We start from the raw sequence: 17,630 nt of genomic DNA, 5'->3' as shown, positions 1-17,630 counted from the left end.
GTGGGAGGGAACCGGAGCACCCGGAGGAAACCCACGCAGACACGGGGAGAACGTGCAGACTCCGCACCGACAGTGACCCAAGCCGTGAATTAAACCCGAAACCCTGGCGCTGTGAAACAACAGTGTTAACCACTGTGCTACCATGCAACAACACAAGTATTGCTGCTGCTCCTTCAGCGAATCTGACTCCGCAGCCAGCAAGATTCCTAAACGGATGAGGGCAATTTGTCGGCATGTTCCAGAACCTGTTCGAGGCCAGCAACAACGAGGGGAAATGGGAAAGTTAGAATGGAAAGGGAGAGGAAAAAGAAAAAGAAAGACAGGGGGGGAACCATGGGAATGCGCAACCTGGGGAGAGGGGAGGGGGAGATGAGAAAAGGCTGGAGAGATGCAAAAGGGACAACGTGGGAGGCCCAGCCACAGGGGAAACACAGCCGAAGATGATGGGGGTAGAAAAGAAAGAGGGGGGAGGGAGAGGAAGGGGGGTTGGAAACAACCCCCCCTCCCCCCCTAAAGTTAACCAGGGGGGAAACAAAGGGGAATGGGGGCAGGGAGGGGCGGGCTGGGGGGGCAGGAGGGACCGCACATGAGCCAGAGTGCAGAAGACTTGTATATAAGTGAACTTAAGGGAAGGAAAGGTAGACCTTTCTGTATTGTGCAGTGAATGAACATGACCAGCAATGTATATAATTGTTTATAATTTGTGAAAATGCCAATAAAAAGATTTCCAAAAAAAAATTCCAATTCCAGACGCTGCCTCTATCTGGAGTACACTGGGGAGAATTATAATGCGTCCAGCCCGGAAGCCTCCAGTGGGATCGACAGGCAATCAACGCGGTAGATGCAAAACCTGAGTACGGACTGAAAGGTTCACCCCCGGGATATCTGGAACAAGATGCTGGCTGCTTGGCTGGTTAGAAAGTGTTACGCTGACAATTCAATTTGAACAGATTGTTTTTGGAGATTGTGTACATTTGCTGTCGGTTGTCGCTCAGGGCGTAGCCAATGCTGATGAAAGTTCACCTCGACCTGAAATGTTAACTCTGTCCCTCTCAACAGGCGTGATCTGAGCTGCTGAGTATTGTGGTCTCATATGGCCTACTTCCACCATAAATGTTGAGAGCCTCAATATTCAACCTCAAAGGGTCTATCTACCCCTATGCTAAGCAGGATATTGAGACAGATGAGGATTCTGGGTTGAACAAAAGTACATGATGTTTATTACCAGCAACAATTATACCTAGCTCTGCACGGGCCGAGATCGAGCCTGGGCCCTAAATTACACTGGTTAATTACTTGACTATATGCCTGACTGATGAGGCACACAGACTTACTGATACCGAGTCACATCTGCAGTAGGGATCACAGGCAATAAGTGGACATCTAACATGGAGGCTGTACCTTTAATCCTCCAGCCTTACACACGCAGTGATGTCATATTGGGGTCACTATGCAGCTTCTTAAACGCGTAAGTCATTTCCGGCATTGGCGTGTCTGCAACATCACAGCACAGTGGCCGGAATTCTCCAGCCGTTCGCTGGTGATGGAATGCTCTGGTCCCGCCTGCAGCATACCCCCGCTCGTGAGTTTCCTGGTGGTGTGGGGTGGCTTCAATGGGAATCTCCATTGACAGAGGTGGGAGCAGAGAATGCCATCACCAGTGAACATCGCACTGCCTCCCGCCTCCCAGAAACACGTAGATTGGGGGGGGGGAGAATCCCGTGAGTATTTCCAGTATTTTGTTTTGTTTTTATTTCAGATATCCAGTACCTGCAGTATTTTGCTTTTGTATTACTGCTTTGCTACATTGATGTTCCAACTGCCCGCATTCTGAAAGAGATCTTCTACTGGTTAAGCAGAGTGCCTGTCTGTATAAGGCAGTACCCTCTTTCAATGTGCAAACTGAGTCTCATGACATGCCTGCTTATGATTTTGGTGGACTGAGTGCCAGGCACGTGTCACCAAGGTTTGCATACAATGAAGGGGAGAGGTGTGGGGTTCAGCAGAAGAGGGTACATCAACAATAGGTTTTGACTGATTATTGTGGAGCCAGGAGGACTAGAGGCAGGAGAGTTCCTATCTGGGCTCTCTTTAACAGACCATCCGGCAATTGTGATCGCTCCTTGGACATGCATGACATGGTGTTGGGTGTCTGTTCCACACCCACAGCAAAATGTCAATAAGGCCCTGCCCACAAACAGTGCAGCACCCTCCCTCCTGCCACTTTGGGGCAGCACGGTAGGACAAGTGGATAGCACTGTGGCTTCACAGCGCCAGGGTCCCAGGTTCAATTCCCCACTGGGTCACTGTCTGTGCGGAGTCTGCACATTCTCCCCGTGTCTGTGTGGGTTTCCTCCGGGTGAAAATTAGCTAGATTGGCCATGATAAATTGCCCTTCGTGACCAAAAAGGTTAGGAGGGGTTGTTGGGTTACGGGGATAGTGTGGAAGTGAAGGCTTAAGTGGGTCGGTGCAGACTCGATGGGCTGAATGGCCTCTTTCTGCACTGTATGTTCTATGGATTCTATGGATACTAACATAATGGAACAGTCAACAGGTTCTGAATCACATCCCTACGGCCCGAGAGTTAAACACTGTGACTTCAATTTAGCAGCTGCATTAACTGCGGGCACAATTCCAGTAATGGCTGCTAAATCTCATGAGATTCTGGAAACGTGATTCTTGATGGCGCGATTTAGGTTTGCGATCTTCCCAGCCTCCTTCCGGTGATGGAGGCGGGCTGGGAAGGGAAGGGTTTAATCCTGATTTGCATGTATCATCATCTCATTACTAGGTGTCACGGTGTATCGTCCACCCTCGTTGTATCTTCCCATCCATTTGCCGTGACGTCACGCCAACGCAAATCAGTACCATTCTTTAAAAATGAAAAGCTGGCGCCATGACTTCTGAGAAGGAGGTTGGAGGTGAGCGCGCATGTCACCACTGTCCACCGCGGGTCCAAGGGGACAGAGGCATCTCTGAGGATGGGGGCTGGGAAGGGGTATGGCAGAGGTAACCAAGAAGACGGTAGTTCATGGTAGTATGTGATTGACTTTTGGGCGTCTGTATGTCTGTTCACCAGGGCCCCTGAATGAGAGGTCAGGGGGTGTCTGTGAGGCTGGGGAGCAGAGTCATGGTCAGCAGAGATGTGGGGGGGGGGGAGGGGGGGGGGGCTGTTGTTCTGTACCACTCAGCCAGAGCTGGGCTGGGTGAGTGTGTGCCTACATGATAATGTTTGTTGGAAACTCCTCCTTGGGGGTGTGGATGAGCAGAGGGGTGGAAGGCAGATGGGGGAATGTTGGTTGTAGCTTAGGATTTATCATCCAGTGATTTTTATATTGAAGGGAGGCCAACAATGAACTCCCTGATGGCTGCCGCTTGAGTTACCAGGGTGCCTATTAGCACAGCCTGGCACTGAGGGAGGAACCAACGATGCCCTGTTAGTAAACTGAGATCTATGCTTGTGACACTGATTGATGCTCAGAAGTTAACCCTTTGAACCATCAGCTCTCCACAGCGCCACATCCACGGCTGAGCTTCAAATTCTAGTGAGAGTGCTTTGAAAACAAGGGTCAAAGGGTAAACCTCTCCCGACGGCCCCCAGCTCCAACACTTGCAGTCATATTGGATTCCCCCCACTTCCCAAAACCCACCACACCGTCCAAAATGTGAGCATCCAGGTGCAACCAGGAAATCAAAGACATTCCTGAAAGAGCCTTCAGTGGTTCCATGCACATGGACAGGAGGGCTAGACACTCCCCTATCATGACACATTGCAGGAGGTCCACAATCAGGGAGGACACTTGGGTGCCACTTCAGAACGTGACCTCTTCAATGTGCCACGTCCCCTCCTACACACCCAGGGGGGCTCATGAGGGCCAACAACTCAGCCAGCTGGTGTTGGGGATTCCCTGAATGTTACTTGCCCATTTTGTGCTGGAGGGTGATGATGATTTACAGTTAGGAAAGAGATGTGATGCTCATCAAGGATACTATGAATGCCTGACTCCTCTCTGGTTGATGGAAGCTCATAAACTCCCGGTGGCTTGGGTCATTTCAGGGTGATGATGCACGGAGTCAGTCACCTCCCTTGGTGCTATCTCGGGGGGCTGGGGGTTCGGTTGAAGGATTCTCTGTATCATTACTGAGTCCGGTCTGTACAGAGGAAACACATGCACTGAGTGGAGATTGGGCATCCTAAAAGTGGTTCAGAAAAGTGAGGTTTAATATATGGTGCGATCAAACATAGACAAATGTCAGTGCTCTACATCCCTAAGTGCCTAACGTCATCCATGGCCACGCTGTGCAGCTACTATTTCTTCACCCTTCCAGCACTACCGCTACATCTAGGTGTGTTCTCAGGGTCTACATCTGAATTTGAGGCGGTCTGTTTGCCGCGCCCCATGCCTAAGATGACCTTAGCAGGCGTCCTCTGAAGGACGAGGACCTGGAGGGCTTCGACCTACTTGCAGATGGCACAGGTGTTGTGGTGCCACCCTGCTCTGTCTGCTAAGCTTGAGGTGCCTCAGTCTCTGGAAGGGATCAGCCAGATGGACTGGATGCTTCCAGATTCTCCTACTCGGCTGCGGGTAAATGGTTTCCCTCCTCTCCTGCACAGCACCCAGCATCCCCGTATCAGGGCACCCTCGATGAACCTTGGATCTGACTTTCTTGCCGCCATCCTCTTGGCTGGAGTGTGAGTAAAGGCTGTGGAACCATTTAAATGCAGCGCACCCTTGACTGAACTGCTCGGATGACCCCGGGGCGACCAATTCAGACCGCGCCACAGGCACAACGCTTTTCCCATGAAATTGTTTTCCCAAGTGTCTAACAATTTTGGTCAAGCTCGTGCCGATGGGCCTGTGTGATTCACTCGATTTCTGCACCAAAAATGACACTTGGGATGATTCTGGCCTATATGTTTCCCCACATTCAAAAGGATTTCAAATGTTTGGAGTCCTGGAAGTGATGCCCATGAAACACCGCTGGGTATTTTTCTCCTCGGCAGACCTTTCTGCATATTGCTCACCACCTTCTGACTTCACCTGCTAAACTAATCCTGAATCCAGATCAGCAATACGTTATCTTGTCAATTAGACTTAACTCTCCGCATTGGTCTTGCATGAGATGCTTTGTTGAAGATTCAAGTGAACTGCATCTGCTGAATTAAATACCTGAACAGGCTTAATTATCTCCTGAAGGAATTCCAGTAGATTTGCAAGCATGACCCATCAACTCTGAAGCCATGTTGATTTCTCCTTATGATAGCTGCACTCTTTAAATATGCATCACCAAAAAGCCCTTGAGCATTTTTTTTCACAATGAAAGTAAAGCTAGCCAGCCTATAATTAACTGAAATTATAGTTTACAGTATAAATATCAGGCGACTGAAGGTTAATAAGCGGACAGAAGTGTCCCTTTGTAATAATGCCATTCTCGATTTTTAACTTCAAGCTTCACTTTCTGCTGTCACCTAAATAGAAAATAGGATAATGACCCTGATTCCGATGATCGGCCTTTAAACTCTAGGCGGGATTTTCCCAGCCCTGAGGTGGCAGGCTGGGAAGCCAGGAAAATAACGGGATGCCGCGTCAGGGTGGCTCGCCAATTCAGACTGGTGATCGGCAAAGATTCACAGAGCTGGGCAGTGTGGAGGTCAGTTACCTCTGAGTCTTAAGGTTCTAGGGGTTCAAGCCCCACTCCAGAGCACAGGAATATCTGCTGACATTCCAGTGCCGTTCTGAAGCAGTACTGTACTGTTTGATGTGCTGTCTATCAGATGAGGCATTGAGCTGTGCCCCATTTGCTTGCTTGGGTGAAAGTAAGTGATACTATTTTCAAAGATGAGCAGAGGAGCTATCCTCATGGATCTTGTCAATATTTATCCCTTAAACACCTCGCAAAATCCCATTATCTGGTCATCATCACTTTGCAATTTGAGGGAATTTGCTGGGGGCATGAAAAGTGCTGTTTAAGCCCACTTGACGATCCAAAAAAAAGGACACAATAGTGATTTCTTGGCTCAGGTCTGATTCACAGAGTGTTCAATCCTTTGCAAAGCACCTTGGGACATTCTTACTACATTAAAGTTGCTATTTAAATGCAAGTTGCTGTTGGTGCTGTGAATATATTTACACTCAATGTCATTGATACTGGCATTTCAATGTCAAGTGTACAGGTCGTATCATCGATCAAGTAAGGTTTGGGAATGTAGTACTTCTTATCAAACTACTGCAGGGGTCTGGGATTTAAACCTCCCTATGTGGAGAAAGAAGGACAAACTCTTTAGTCAATAGGAGAGTCGGAATTAAATGACAGAAGGCCAAGAATTAAGTTGTCAAGTGAATAAAATCTTCAATTTCTCAAACAATTAAGGTCAAAGTTTTCGCCTGATTTGGTCATATTAGGTAACAAGGTCTGTGGTGGTTAGTGCTGGAGGCATGAGGCTAATGAGGCACTTGGGAGTGGGTGAATAATCCTAGTGTAATTGATCATGGCGAGAATCAGAGTTGAATCTGTCCCTGCATAAGCATTAAACTAGGTGACGAGGGGCTGATCTAATTGCTTCTTGGTCCACATGCTTGAGGGCCACCACGGTTTACAATAGTGCTTCAAAAGCAGCGTCATTGAGAGTAGCACAGAGGAGAGCCCAACCAAAAGCTTTCTGATCTGGTTGGCTCATCACCAAAACATTGTGGCATGCCGACACGCTGAGGGTTGAATTTTCCCGGCCCTTCCCACCAGCGGGATTATCCGGCCCTGCCGAAGTCGACCGCCCCTGCCACGGGTTCCCTGGCAGCGTAACGGGCAAGACCAGCAAAGCGCAGTAGACATTTGCGGGAGGGGAAGATTCCGGTGATGGCCAATGACAAGCCGTCTCCACCACTGGTAAATGGCAGAAAATCTTGCCCTATGTCATTGACAGCTGGCTTTGAAAATCTTAAATAAGACCATGTAGAGTTCAACTTTGTATCATTTGTCTCTCAAAAAAATGATTATATGCTAACTTTTTGTATCAACTCGTTTCCAACAACAAAAAGGGGTCACATTTTGAAAGGGATTAATATGTCAGGTCTAACTCTTCATTAGACTTACCATTTTTCGACAGAGTCACAGCCACATATTCCCCGTTAAGAGAACTGATATAAAGAAGCATACAGGGTGTTTGTACAGTTCGGAAACGGAATGCAATATTCTCCTTTAGAAGAGTGATGTCTGAGGACACAGCAGATGAAGGGTCACTTAGATTCTTGACAACGATGGGAGATTTCTCTAAGGTATATATCAGTGATGTCTCAGACTCAAAGAGGGCAGAGATCTCTGTAAACAATCAGAAAAAAAACACAAGTCATCCTTTGTCAGGTCGAATATGTTCCAGTTCAATCCCACTCTGCCTGCCAAGATATCAAATGCAGGGACAGCATAAAGAATCAAATTGCATTTGTACAGCTATCATCTGTATATGATCATAAAAACGGTGCAAATTGCATTTGATTAGTTCTGTTTGGGTTTGTAACACAATACATACAATGGATAAGTAAATATTTAATCTTATTTTAGCTTGTGTGTCTTTTAAGCCATGATGTGGAGAGATGCCGGTGTTGGACTGGGGTGAGCACAGTAAGAGGTCTTACAACACCAGGTTAAAGTCCAACAGGTTTGTTTCGAATCGCAAGCTTTGGGAGCGCAGCTCCTTCCTCCGGTGAACTTGTGTGTGTACTTAAAACTTAAATTGTCTCATTTGGTTTTCTGTGTTAAAGACATGTGACGCAGTGGGTAGCATCCCTGCCTCTGAGCAAGAAGCTCTGGGTTCAAGTCCCACCCCAGGACTTGGTGGCCAAGGGAGGTAATTTAAGGCCTGGAAAGAAGTCCACATCGAGCCAAACAAGTTGAGTCAAAGGAAAAAGGTTTAATGCAACAGAACAAGAGCACTGAGCAGTTCTCTACCACAGGAGCCAGCTCACAGTTCATTAGCGATGGAAACAGATGAAAGTTTGCCTTAGTGCGCCACGAGATGCAGGAAGAGAATTGAAGATAATCCAAGACACATGAACCTGACACCAGTTCTCTTATGGTGGGATAATGTTTACTGAGGAGTTCCACCCTTATAAAATCTGGAAACATTACAATCTAGCTAAAAACACATTGTCATAAGTCAGGTTTCACTCTTTAACTAAAGTTTTGAGCTGGATTCGGAGAATCCATTGACATGTTTTTGAGTCTGACTTCCCCATGCAAAGTTGACGAGAATTCATACACCAGACCGTGAAAACATTTCAGGGGATAATCCACACCACAATGGCAGCATAAATTAGAGCAGTTTACAGACAACGAGGGTAGAATTTATTAATTTAAACTCACAACATAAGTCTTTAAAAAACCAGAAGTGTGTATTGAAGATCCTGACATGACAGTCAATGGGTCATTAGAATTTGCATCTATTCATCCACTGATCAAATGCACTGGAAATGCAAACTCGGAACATTTATCCCATTGAGATTTCTGACTATGCTTTTGCCTCTGTTGAATTGCTTTCTATTTTCATTAGCTCCACCCCTTGAATGTGAACTGGAATGATTCGACCAGAAATGGTATTATAACATGGCCTCGAGTTTTACTGCTTGATAACAATATGGGAAACTATTTCACATTTGCATAAATTACTTTGGGCTGGATTCTCTGATCCTGAGGCTAAGTGTTGCCGCCGTCGTAAACGCTGTCGTGTTTCACAGCGCTGTCAATATGCCCCCAGGAGCAGCGATTCTGACTCCTACAGGGGGCCAGCACAGCACTGGAGTGACCCACGCTGCTCCAGCTGCCGATAACGGCGTCCAATGGGCGGCGCGGGTTTGCGCATGTGCAGTGCGACCAGCACGATTGCGGGCATGCACGGTGGCTCCCTTCTCCGTGCCGGCCCTGTGCAACATAGCGCAGGGTGACACGGGCCGGCGCGTGGCAAAAGAGGCCTCCAGCCCGAGAGGACGGCCCCCCGATCGGTCGGCCCCGATCACGGGCCAGGCCACAGCGGAGGCCCCCCCCCCGGGATCGGACACTCCCGTCCCCCCACTTCCAGGCCGCCACCAGAGGGATGCACGCCGAGGTCCCGCCAGGTAAGACCACATGTAGGGTGCCGGCAGGACTCGGATTTTTCTTGCGGTCGCTCGGCCCATCCCGGGCGGAGAATCGCCGGAGGGGCCGCATAGAGAGGCCCCAGACCGGCGCCGCTCCGACCGCCCCGGTGCCAATGGCGCCGATTCTCCGCTCTCTGGAGGACTGACCGACCGGCATCAGGGTGGCATCGCTTGGTTCATGCCCGGCCCGGCGATTCTCCGGCCTGGCGTGTGCTGAGAGAATCCCGCTCTTTAGAATCACAGAATTTACAGTACAGAAGGAGGCCATTCAGCCCATCAAGTCTGCACCGGCTCTTGGAAAGAGCACCCTTCCCAGGTCCACATCTCTACCCTATCCCTATAACCCAGTAACCCCACCCAACACTAAGGGCAATTTTGGACACTAAGGGCAATTTATCATGGCCAATCCACCTAACCTGCAAATCTTTGGACTGTGGGAGGAAACCGGAGCTCCCGGAAGAAACCCACGCGCACACGGGGAGAACATGCAGACTCCGCACAGTCAGTGACCCAAGCTTGGAATCGAACCTGGGACCCTGGCGCGGTGAAGCAATTGTGCTAACCACTATGCTACTGTGCTGCCCTTTATTTTAATACCTCTGCAAAAATAGCAAAATACATTCGTCCAAACGAATTGTGTTTATTATACTTACTTTAGACTACATAACGTCTGGGAATTATATTGGGAGGGAGACCTGGAGATTTATTTGCTGGATTGTCTCAGAGAAACACACCGGGTGGGATGCCCCGTCCCGCCAGCCCCGTTTTCTGGAGCGATGCACCCCCGTCGGCAGTGGGATCCTCTGTTCTGACATCAGCCAGTGAGGTTTCCCATTGCGGCCATCCCACACTGCCGGGAAACCCACTAGCATGTGGGCACTGCCAGTGAAGCGGAGGATCCTGCTGACGGAGAATCCCGCAGACTGTCTGACTGTCCAGTTACTGTGTGAAGAAGGATCCTGAACACAGGAACATTTTTGCAGCTGTAACCGCACAGTCTTTACACATTGTGCAACATCATTCATCTCACAAGTTTTATTGTTTCCACTGGCGGGTGAAAGCAGAACTAGGGGACATAGCCTCAAAATAAGGGGAAGCAGATTTAGGACTGAGTTTAGGAGGAACTTCTTCACCCAAAGGGTTGTGAATCTATGGAATTCCTTGCCCAGTGAAGCAGTTGAGGCTCCTTCATTACATGTTTTTAAGGTAAAGATAGATAGTTTTTTGAAGAATAAAGGGGTTAAGGGTTATGGTGTTCGGGTGGGAAAGTGGAGCTGAGTCCACAAAAGATCAGCCATGATCTAATTGAATGGCGGAGCAGGCTCGAGGGGCCAGATGGCCTACTCCTGCTCCTAGTTCTTATGTTCTTATGTTTCATCGTTGTTTCAACAGATTATTTTTCAACCATAAGTTTAGGGGGGGATTCGTCCAGCTAACTATTTCATGTGGATTTTTAAGTTTCTCCAGATTGTGTAGGGACAGTGGGAATCCTGACTACAACAATTCCATGTCTGCAAATTTACATCGTGTTTCTATATATATAGCTTTAAATTATGGTGAACGATGGCAGGACGCAAAGCAATTTAAATAAATTATAGTGCACATCACTTTAGAGAACATGCATCCAATTTCCCTCATAAGATAAGAAATTTTAAATGTATTTCGTTAGATGTGGCTTTTACTGTTCAAATGGATTGGGACTTGATGAATGCGGGAAGGTTTTGTGAAGAAAATTGCCTAAAGCAACCTTAAGGCATTTTGCCGTCCTCTCCAATGTGTGTAAAATTGTAATTAACGATAAGAGATACATGTAATATAAATGCATTCTGTTTCTTTATATCTTGGAGGTTCAAATGGAGTATTTGAAAAAAAATATGAGAAAGTCATGTCCCATCATTAGCCAGAGGTGCTATCACTTGAACAACAATAAATATTCATACAATTGATAATTGGTGATTGTTGTAGCAATTGTTCATACGAGGTAACATTTAACTAACCACTCATGTGACATGAGCTTTTCACTGAGGATACGTTGATCAAATGCATAGGATGCACTGTGAATTTAAATATTGTTCAGGTAGGTTTTGGTGAGAATTAAATATGAAACAGAATGCATTGGCAAGGTTTATTTTATTGTTCAAATACAGCACACAATCCTGCTGGCACAAAGTCACTTCTTGAATCAATCCGCTATCACTATAAATATATTTCTATTTTTCATCTCGTACAATGTATACTGTCCCAAGTGCCTCATCCTCAACGGGGGGCATTTTCTAATTCTGTCAGGCTGGAGCTGGGACTGAACCACTGCTGGGCTATCACATGCGAAGATGCACAAAACCGTAAGGTTGGACAATTGCTAACTAAAGGTAGAGGTTCAAAATCCTGCAATTTAAAGTCTGGCTGTGAGCCATCACCTGCACTTGCTGCCAACCCCTGGTATACCCCTCTCCCCGTGACTCCCACCCCAACATTACTTTTTTGTGGGTCACTCTACGATCCTGTCCTACCGGCACCAGCCACTGCCTTCCCAATGGCGTGTCAGAGCACAAAAGATGTTGGCCTCTGATTGGCCACCAGCTCTCGGTAGGCAAGAATTCCGGCTCTGGGGGGGGGGGTCTTGATTCGGAGGACTGCCACAGCCTACCACTGCTTCACCACTGGCTTCACCACTGCTTGATTGGCATGTGGTTCAACAGGCCTTCCCAAAAGGAGGCAACTTGGGTCTCTCACTGGCTGTCCAGCCAGAAGGCAAGACCCTCAATGCCGCAACAAGATTCTACCCAGGATTCTGATCCAAAGCTTTTATAAGGCATATGTTTGGAGCAGATTATGGTCACTACTCTTGATGTTTAAGTTATCCACCACACCTATTTTGGTTCTTGTATGTGGATCGAACAACATCTCTCCACTTGAAAGCTCACAAACATGCTGTGTCAGGAAGAAACCCTGTGCACATTTTAGGAATTCCATGGGCGGAATTCTCCTCCAGCCAACGCCGGAATCACTAAACGTGATTGGGCGGAGAATCGGTTCCAATGCCTAAATCGTGGCGGGCACCGGTTTGACGCAAAATCGTAATTTTCCATCACCCCGACAGCGGCGGCATTGCATTCCAAAACGCACGTACAGTGAACAACACTGGCATATCATTCGCGGGCCCAACCCCATCTGTTATTCTCTGGGCCTCTGCGATTCTCCACCTCCACTAGGATGAATTCCCAATGGCGAGGTATACTTATGGAGTCATAGAGGTTTACAGCATGAAAACAGGCCCTTCGGCCCAACATGTCCATGCCGTCCACTTTTTACCACTAAACTAGTCCCAATTGTCCATATTTGGCCCATATCCTTCTGTACTCATCTTTCCTAATATAAGACCATAAGACATAGGAGCAGAATTAGGCCACTTGGCCCATCGAGTCGGCTCTGCCATTCAATCACGGCTGATATTTTTCTCATCCCCATTCTCCTGCCTTCTCCCCATAACGCCTGATCCCTTTATTAATCAAGAACCTATCTATCTCTGTCTTAAATGCTCAAATAACTCGCTAAATGCTTTTTGAAAGACAAAATTGTACCTGCCTCTACTACTACCTCTGGAAGCCCATTCCAGACATTTACCGCTCTCTGTGTGAAACAATTGCCCCTCTGAGCTCTTTTGTGTCTCTCCCCTCTCACCTTAAACCTATGCCCTCTAGTTTTAGACTCTCCAACCTTTGGGAAAAGAGGTTGGCTGTCTACCTTGTCTATGCCCCTCATTATTTTATAGACCTCTATAAGATCACACCTAAGCTTCCTACGCTCCAGGGAAAAATGTCCCAGTCTATCCAGCCTCTTTGTGTAACTCAGAGCATCAAGTCTTGGTACCACTTGTCCCAATTGTGCTTTTGAAAATTGGGAAACAGGCGACGTGGTTGATGAAAGAGAGAGACGAGGTAGGTAAAACGGATGAGTTGAGGATGAAAAGAAATGAAATGAAAGTAGCTTATTGTCACGTGTAGGCTTCAATGAAGTTACTGTGAATAGCCCCTAGTCGCTACATTCTGGGGAGGCTGGTACAGGAATCGAACCGTGCTGCTGGCCTGCTTGGTCTGCTTTAAAAGCCAGCGATTTAGCCCAGTGAGCTAAACCAGCCCCGTTTGAGAATGGGGAATTGTGATATAGCAGCCATCATAGAGATGTGGTTGAGGGAGGGACAGGATTGGTATCTCAATATCCCAGGATCTTCTGGTGAGAATCTGGGGCAGCACCGTGGCACAGTGGTTAGCATTGGTGCCACACAGCACCAGCTCAATTCCAACCTCGGGTGACTGTCTGTGTGGACTGTGCATATTCTTTCTGCGCCTGCGTGGGTCTCCTCTGGGTGCTCCAATTTACTCCCACAGCCCAAAGATATGCAGTTAGGTGGATTGACCATGGTCAATTGCCTCTCAGTGTCCAAAGGTTAGTTGGGGTTACGAGAATAGAACAGGGGATTGAGCCTAGTTAGGGTGCTCTTTCGGAGGATCAGTGCAGACTTGATGGGCCAAATGAGCTCTTATGCACTGTAGTGATTCTATTCTATTCTGAAATAGAGGAGGGGATAAAAGAGGAGGAGGCATTGCACGATTAGTTAAGGGCTCAGTTACTACAGTAAGGGGAGATGATGGGTGTGAGTTACGACCTTGTCGCACCTGGTGAGAATCGGTGTGAGTCGGTTCAATCACAGAAGTGGCCTAAATCACGAAGGTCGGCAGGCGCCAAGCAGTTTGTGATTGAACCGGCTCACTCCCTTTGGCAGATCCCAGTACTCGCCTTGGCACAGCGAAAACCCACTACTCACCACTTAAAGGCCAATCTCCATCTCAGTAACGAGATGGTCGCCCTCTCCAATGACCTCCTGGGATCTAATTGGCTCATGAGCGAGAGGTCCCATGAGTGATGGTTAGTGTTGGTCCACACAAACGAAGACCAGGCGGAACAACACTTGCAGGGTCTCCAAGGCCATTGGTGGCTTTTTGGGTGGTCACGGACAGGGCAGAGTGGCACTCTGGCTCTCCCCCTGGTACCCGGATACTTTGGCACTGCCCAGTTGGCACCTTGGCACTGTCACTCTGGCACTGCCAAAGTGTCAGGGTGGCACTGCCAGGCTGGCAGGAGCACTGCCAAGGTGTCAGGGCAGCAGTGCATAGGCGCCAGATGCAAAATGGCACTGCAATGTGTCAGGGCATGTCGGGTGTGATGCCCATGAAAGGTGAGATGTGGGGGATTGGAGGGTGGGCGGTGAAGGGCAGGTATGGGGGCCTCCGGAAGGTTGTGTGGGTGAAAGGTGAGGGTCCCGGAAAGGGGGATCTGAAAGGGGGTGTGTGATGGCCTGGAAAAGGAGGGCCTCTGCGAACACACAGCAGGTTATCCGCAGTCGGAGTTGGGGGGGGGGGGGGTGGTGGTAGTGCTCATGCGTGCGGGGGTGTCATTGCCCATGGTGGCAGGAGTGAGGGAGCCACAAACTCTCCCAGAGATCGGGCACTCTTTCAAAACAGTGACGTCTTCTCTGAGAAACCAGTTCGGCCAGCGAGCTTCGCTCGCCAGTGGTGAAAAGAATTGTCTCGCCCAGCGAGGAACTTGCAAGGGCCGAAAAAAATGACAAAGTGCCTTTGATAGTTGACTGGACCTCACCAATGTGGCATCATGGAGCTCGCGGGAAACCTTGCTCGCTACGGCACTTAGAACTTGTCCCATTAAATTGCGCCCGATATTTTGGAGCGGGCATGGAAAGAAGCTTTGTGGGTAGAGCTTAGAAATAAAAAATGGGCAGCCACATTGCTAGGTGTTTATTACAGATGCCCAGATTGTCAGCAGGAAATTGAGGAGTAAATATTTTCACAATTCACGGAGGTGTGTAAAAATAATAATGAGTGATTATATTAGTATTATGTTAGAAAGCAAATTACAGTGGATGCTGGAATCTGAAACAAAAACAGAAAATACTGGGTGATCACAGCAGATCTGACAGCATCTGTGGAGCGAGAAGGGAGATAAGGGGCTGGATTTACCAGCCAATCCACCGCATGATTCTTAAATAGCGGTGTTACATTAGCCATTTTCCCAGTCCGCTGGGATGCTTCCTGCCTCCAGTGATTCCTGCAAGATCACCACCAATGCCTCCACAATCTTCTCAGCTATCTCTTTTAGAACACTGGGGTGTAGTCCATCTGGTCCTGCTGATTTATTCACTTTCAGACCTTTCAGCTTCCCCAACACCTTCTCCTTAATGATGGTCACTGTACTCACCTCTGACCCCTGATTCTCTTGAAGTTCTGGTATCCCAGTGGTGTCTTCCACCACGAAAACGGATGCAAAGTAACTATTCAGTTCCTCTGCCATTTCTTTGTTTCCTATTATTACTTCTCCAGCCTCATTTTCCAGTGGTCCAAAGTCCATTGTTGCCCTGTTCTTACCTTTTCTATGTCAAAAAAAACCTCTTGCCATCTTCTTTTATATTACTAGCTAGCTTACACTCATATTTCATCTCCACCCCTCCTTATTGATTTTTTAGTTGTCCTCTGCTTGCTTTTAAAGGCTTCCCAATACTCTAGCTTCCCATTAATCCTCGTTACCTTGTATGTTTTTTCTTTTGGTTTTGTGCTGTTCCTGATTTTACTTGTCATCCATGGGTGCCTTGCCCTCCCCTTGGCATGTTTCCTCTGCTTTTAAATGATTTTCTGTTGTGTCTCCTGAATAACCCCCCAAAATCCATGTCATTGTTATTCCACCGTCTTCCCTGCTAGGCTCCTCTTCTAATCAACTCTGGCCAGCTCCTCCCCCATGTCTTTGTAGTTATCTCTATGCAATTGTAATACCGTTACACCTGATTGTAGCTTATCCCTCTCAAACTACAGGGTCCATTCTTTCATATTGTGGCCACTGCCCCCTTCACCTTAACGCCCCCAATCAAGTCTGCCTCGCTACACATCACCAAATCCAGAATGGCTTGTTTTGAGTCTGGGTGGCTCTTTGTCATTGTTATGTGAGAGTACCTTTAAGAAATGGGTGTTTATTAATGGATGTGTATATAAATATCTGTAGTGAGAGTACCTTTAAGAAATGGGTGTTTACTACTGAAGTGATGTCAGAGTGTGGGTGGAGCTGGGCTGACTGTCAGCTTTTTACTTTCGTTTTTGAGCAGGCTGCAGGGTGTGTTTTAGTTTTGTTTTCAGTGTTGGAGTTGAAGCCAGGCCAAGCAGGTGTATTACTGTTCTCTCTGCCTTCAAAAGACTACCTCTTGATCATTTGGTGAATTCAGGATTATAAATGTTCTCAGTAGTGAATGTAAACCTAATGTGCTTCTGTTAAAGGTGTTTCTTTTTTCTGGATGTTGTGTGGGAAGTTATTAAGCATTACTTAGTGTTGTATTCTTTGGGGGTTGTATTTGAATTAATGGTTGCTAATATGTTCACTGTATGTTTTAAAAATGTTAACTTGAGTTCATGGAATAAACATTGTTTTGCTTTAAAAAATATTTTTCAATTTCTGCTATACCACACCTGTAGAGTGGGCCGTTTGCTCCCCGTACCACAATCTATTAAAAGTTGTGGGTCAGGGGGCAGCACGGTGGCGCAGTGGTTAGCATTGCTGCCTCACGACGCCGAGGTCCCAGGTTCGATCCCGGCTCTGGGTCACTGTCCGTGTGGAGTTTACACGTTCTCCCCATGTTTCAGTGGATTTCACCCCCACAACCCAAAGATGCGCCGGCTAGGTGTATTGGTCATGCTAAACTGCCCCTTAATTGGAAAAAATGAATTGGGTACTCTAAATTTATTTAAAATAAGTTGTGGGTCAGCTGAACTCCCTGATACACTTTGGGGTTCTCTAAACGCAGGCCCTTAACAGTTATATTAGATGGTTTCAACTTTCCCAACATGAATTGGGATAGGAATACTGTTAAGAGCTTTGATGGAGTGCAATTCTTAAAACATACACAGGAGAACGTTTCAGGGCAACATGTCGAGGGTCCAACAAGGGATGGCACAGTGCTGGACCTAATTCTAAGGAACAATGTCGGACAGGTGGTTGAGGTTTTGGTGGGGGAGCATTTTAATGATTACAACCACCAGATGGTACAATTTAAGCTTCTCATGGACAAAGAAATAGACAATTTGTAAACAAAGGTTTTGGATTGGGGGAGAGCGGACTTTAGTAAAATAAGGAAGGATCTGGCCAAGATCGACAGGGAAGAGCTACTTGTGGGGCACTCCACAGAAGAGCAGTGATGGGCATTCATAAAGGAAATGAGGAGGGTACAGGTCCAATGTTCCCTCTAAAGTGATAGGAAGGAGTAACAAGCCCAGAGAACCACGGATGACAGAGATCCTCAGGATACGATGAGAGGAGAAAGAGAGGCTTTTGCAAGTACAAGGGAAGCAAATCAGCAGAGGCATTCGTAGAGTACAAAAAGTGCAGGATGAAGCTTAAGAAAGCAATTAGGAGAGCAAAAAAAGCCTATGAGAAAACTCTGGCTG

General features: G+C 47.4%; 1 protein-coding gene across 2 annotated transcripts in view; it reads right to left on the bottom strand.

The window, feature by feature from the left end:
• Positions 1 to 17,630, bottom strand: part of LOC119962139 (contactin-associated protein-like 5) — a 1,052,391-nt gene that overhangs the window by 248,352 nt on the left and 786,409 nt on the right. For both annotated transcript variants that reach the window (XM_038790062.1, XM_038790063.1), the window contains exon 19: positions 7,094 to 7,318. In XM_038790062.1, coding sequence (XP_038645990.1) covers positions 7,094 to 7,318 — 225 coding nt within the window. The remainder of the gene's footprint in view (positions 1 to 7,093; positions 7,319 to 17,630) is intronic.

The sequence above is a fragment of the Scyliorhinus canicula genome, chromosome 2 (assembly GCF_902713615.1).
Source record: "Scyliorhinus canicula chromosome 2, sScyCan1.1, whole genome shotgun sequence".
NCBI classification, from domain to species: domain Eukaryota; kingdom Metazoa; phylum Chordata; class Chondrichthyes; order Carcharhiniformes; family Scyliorhinidae; genus Scyliorhinus; species Scyliorhinus canicula.
The sequence above is the reverse complement of the archived record's forward strand: the minus strand, read 5'-3'. Positions and strand labels throughout refer to the sequence as shown.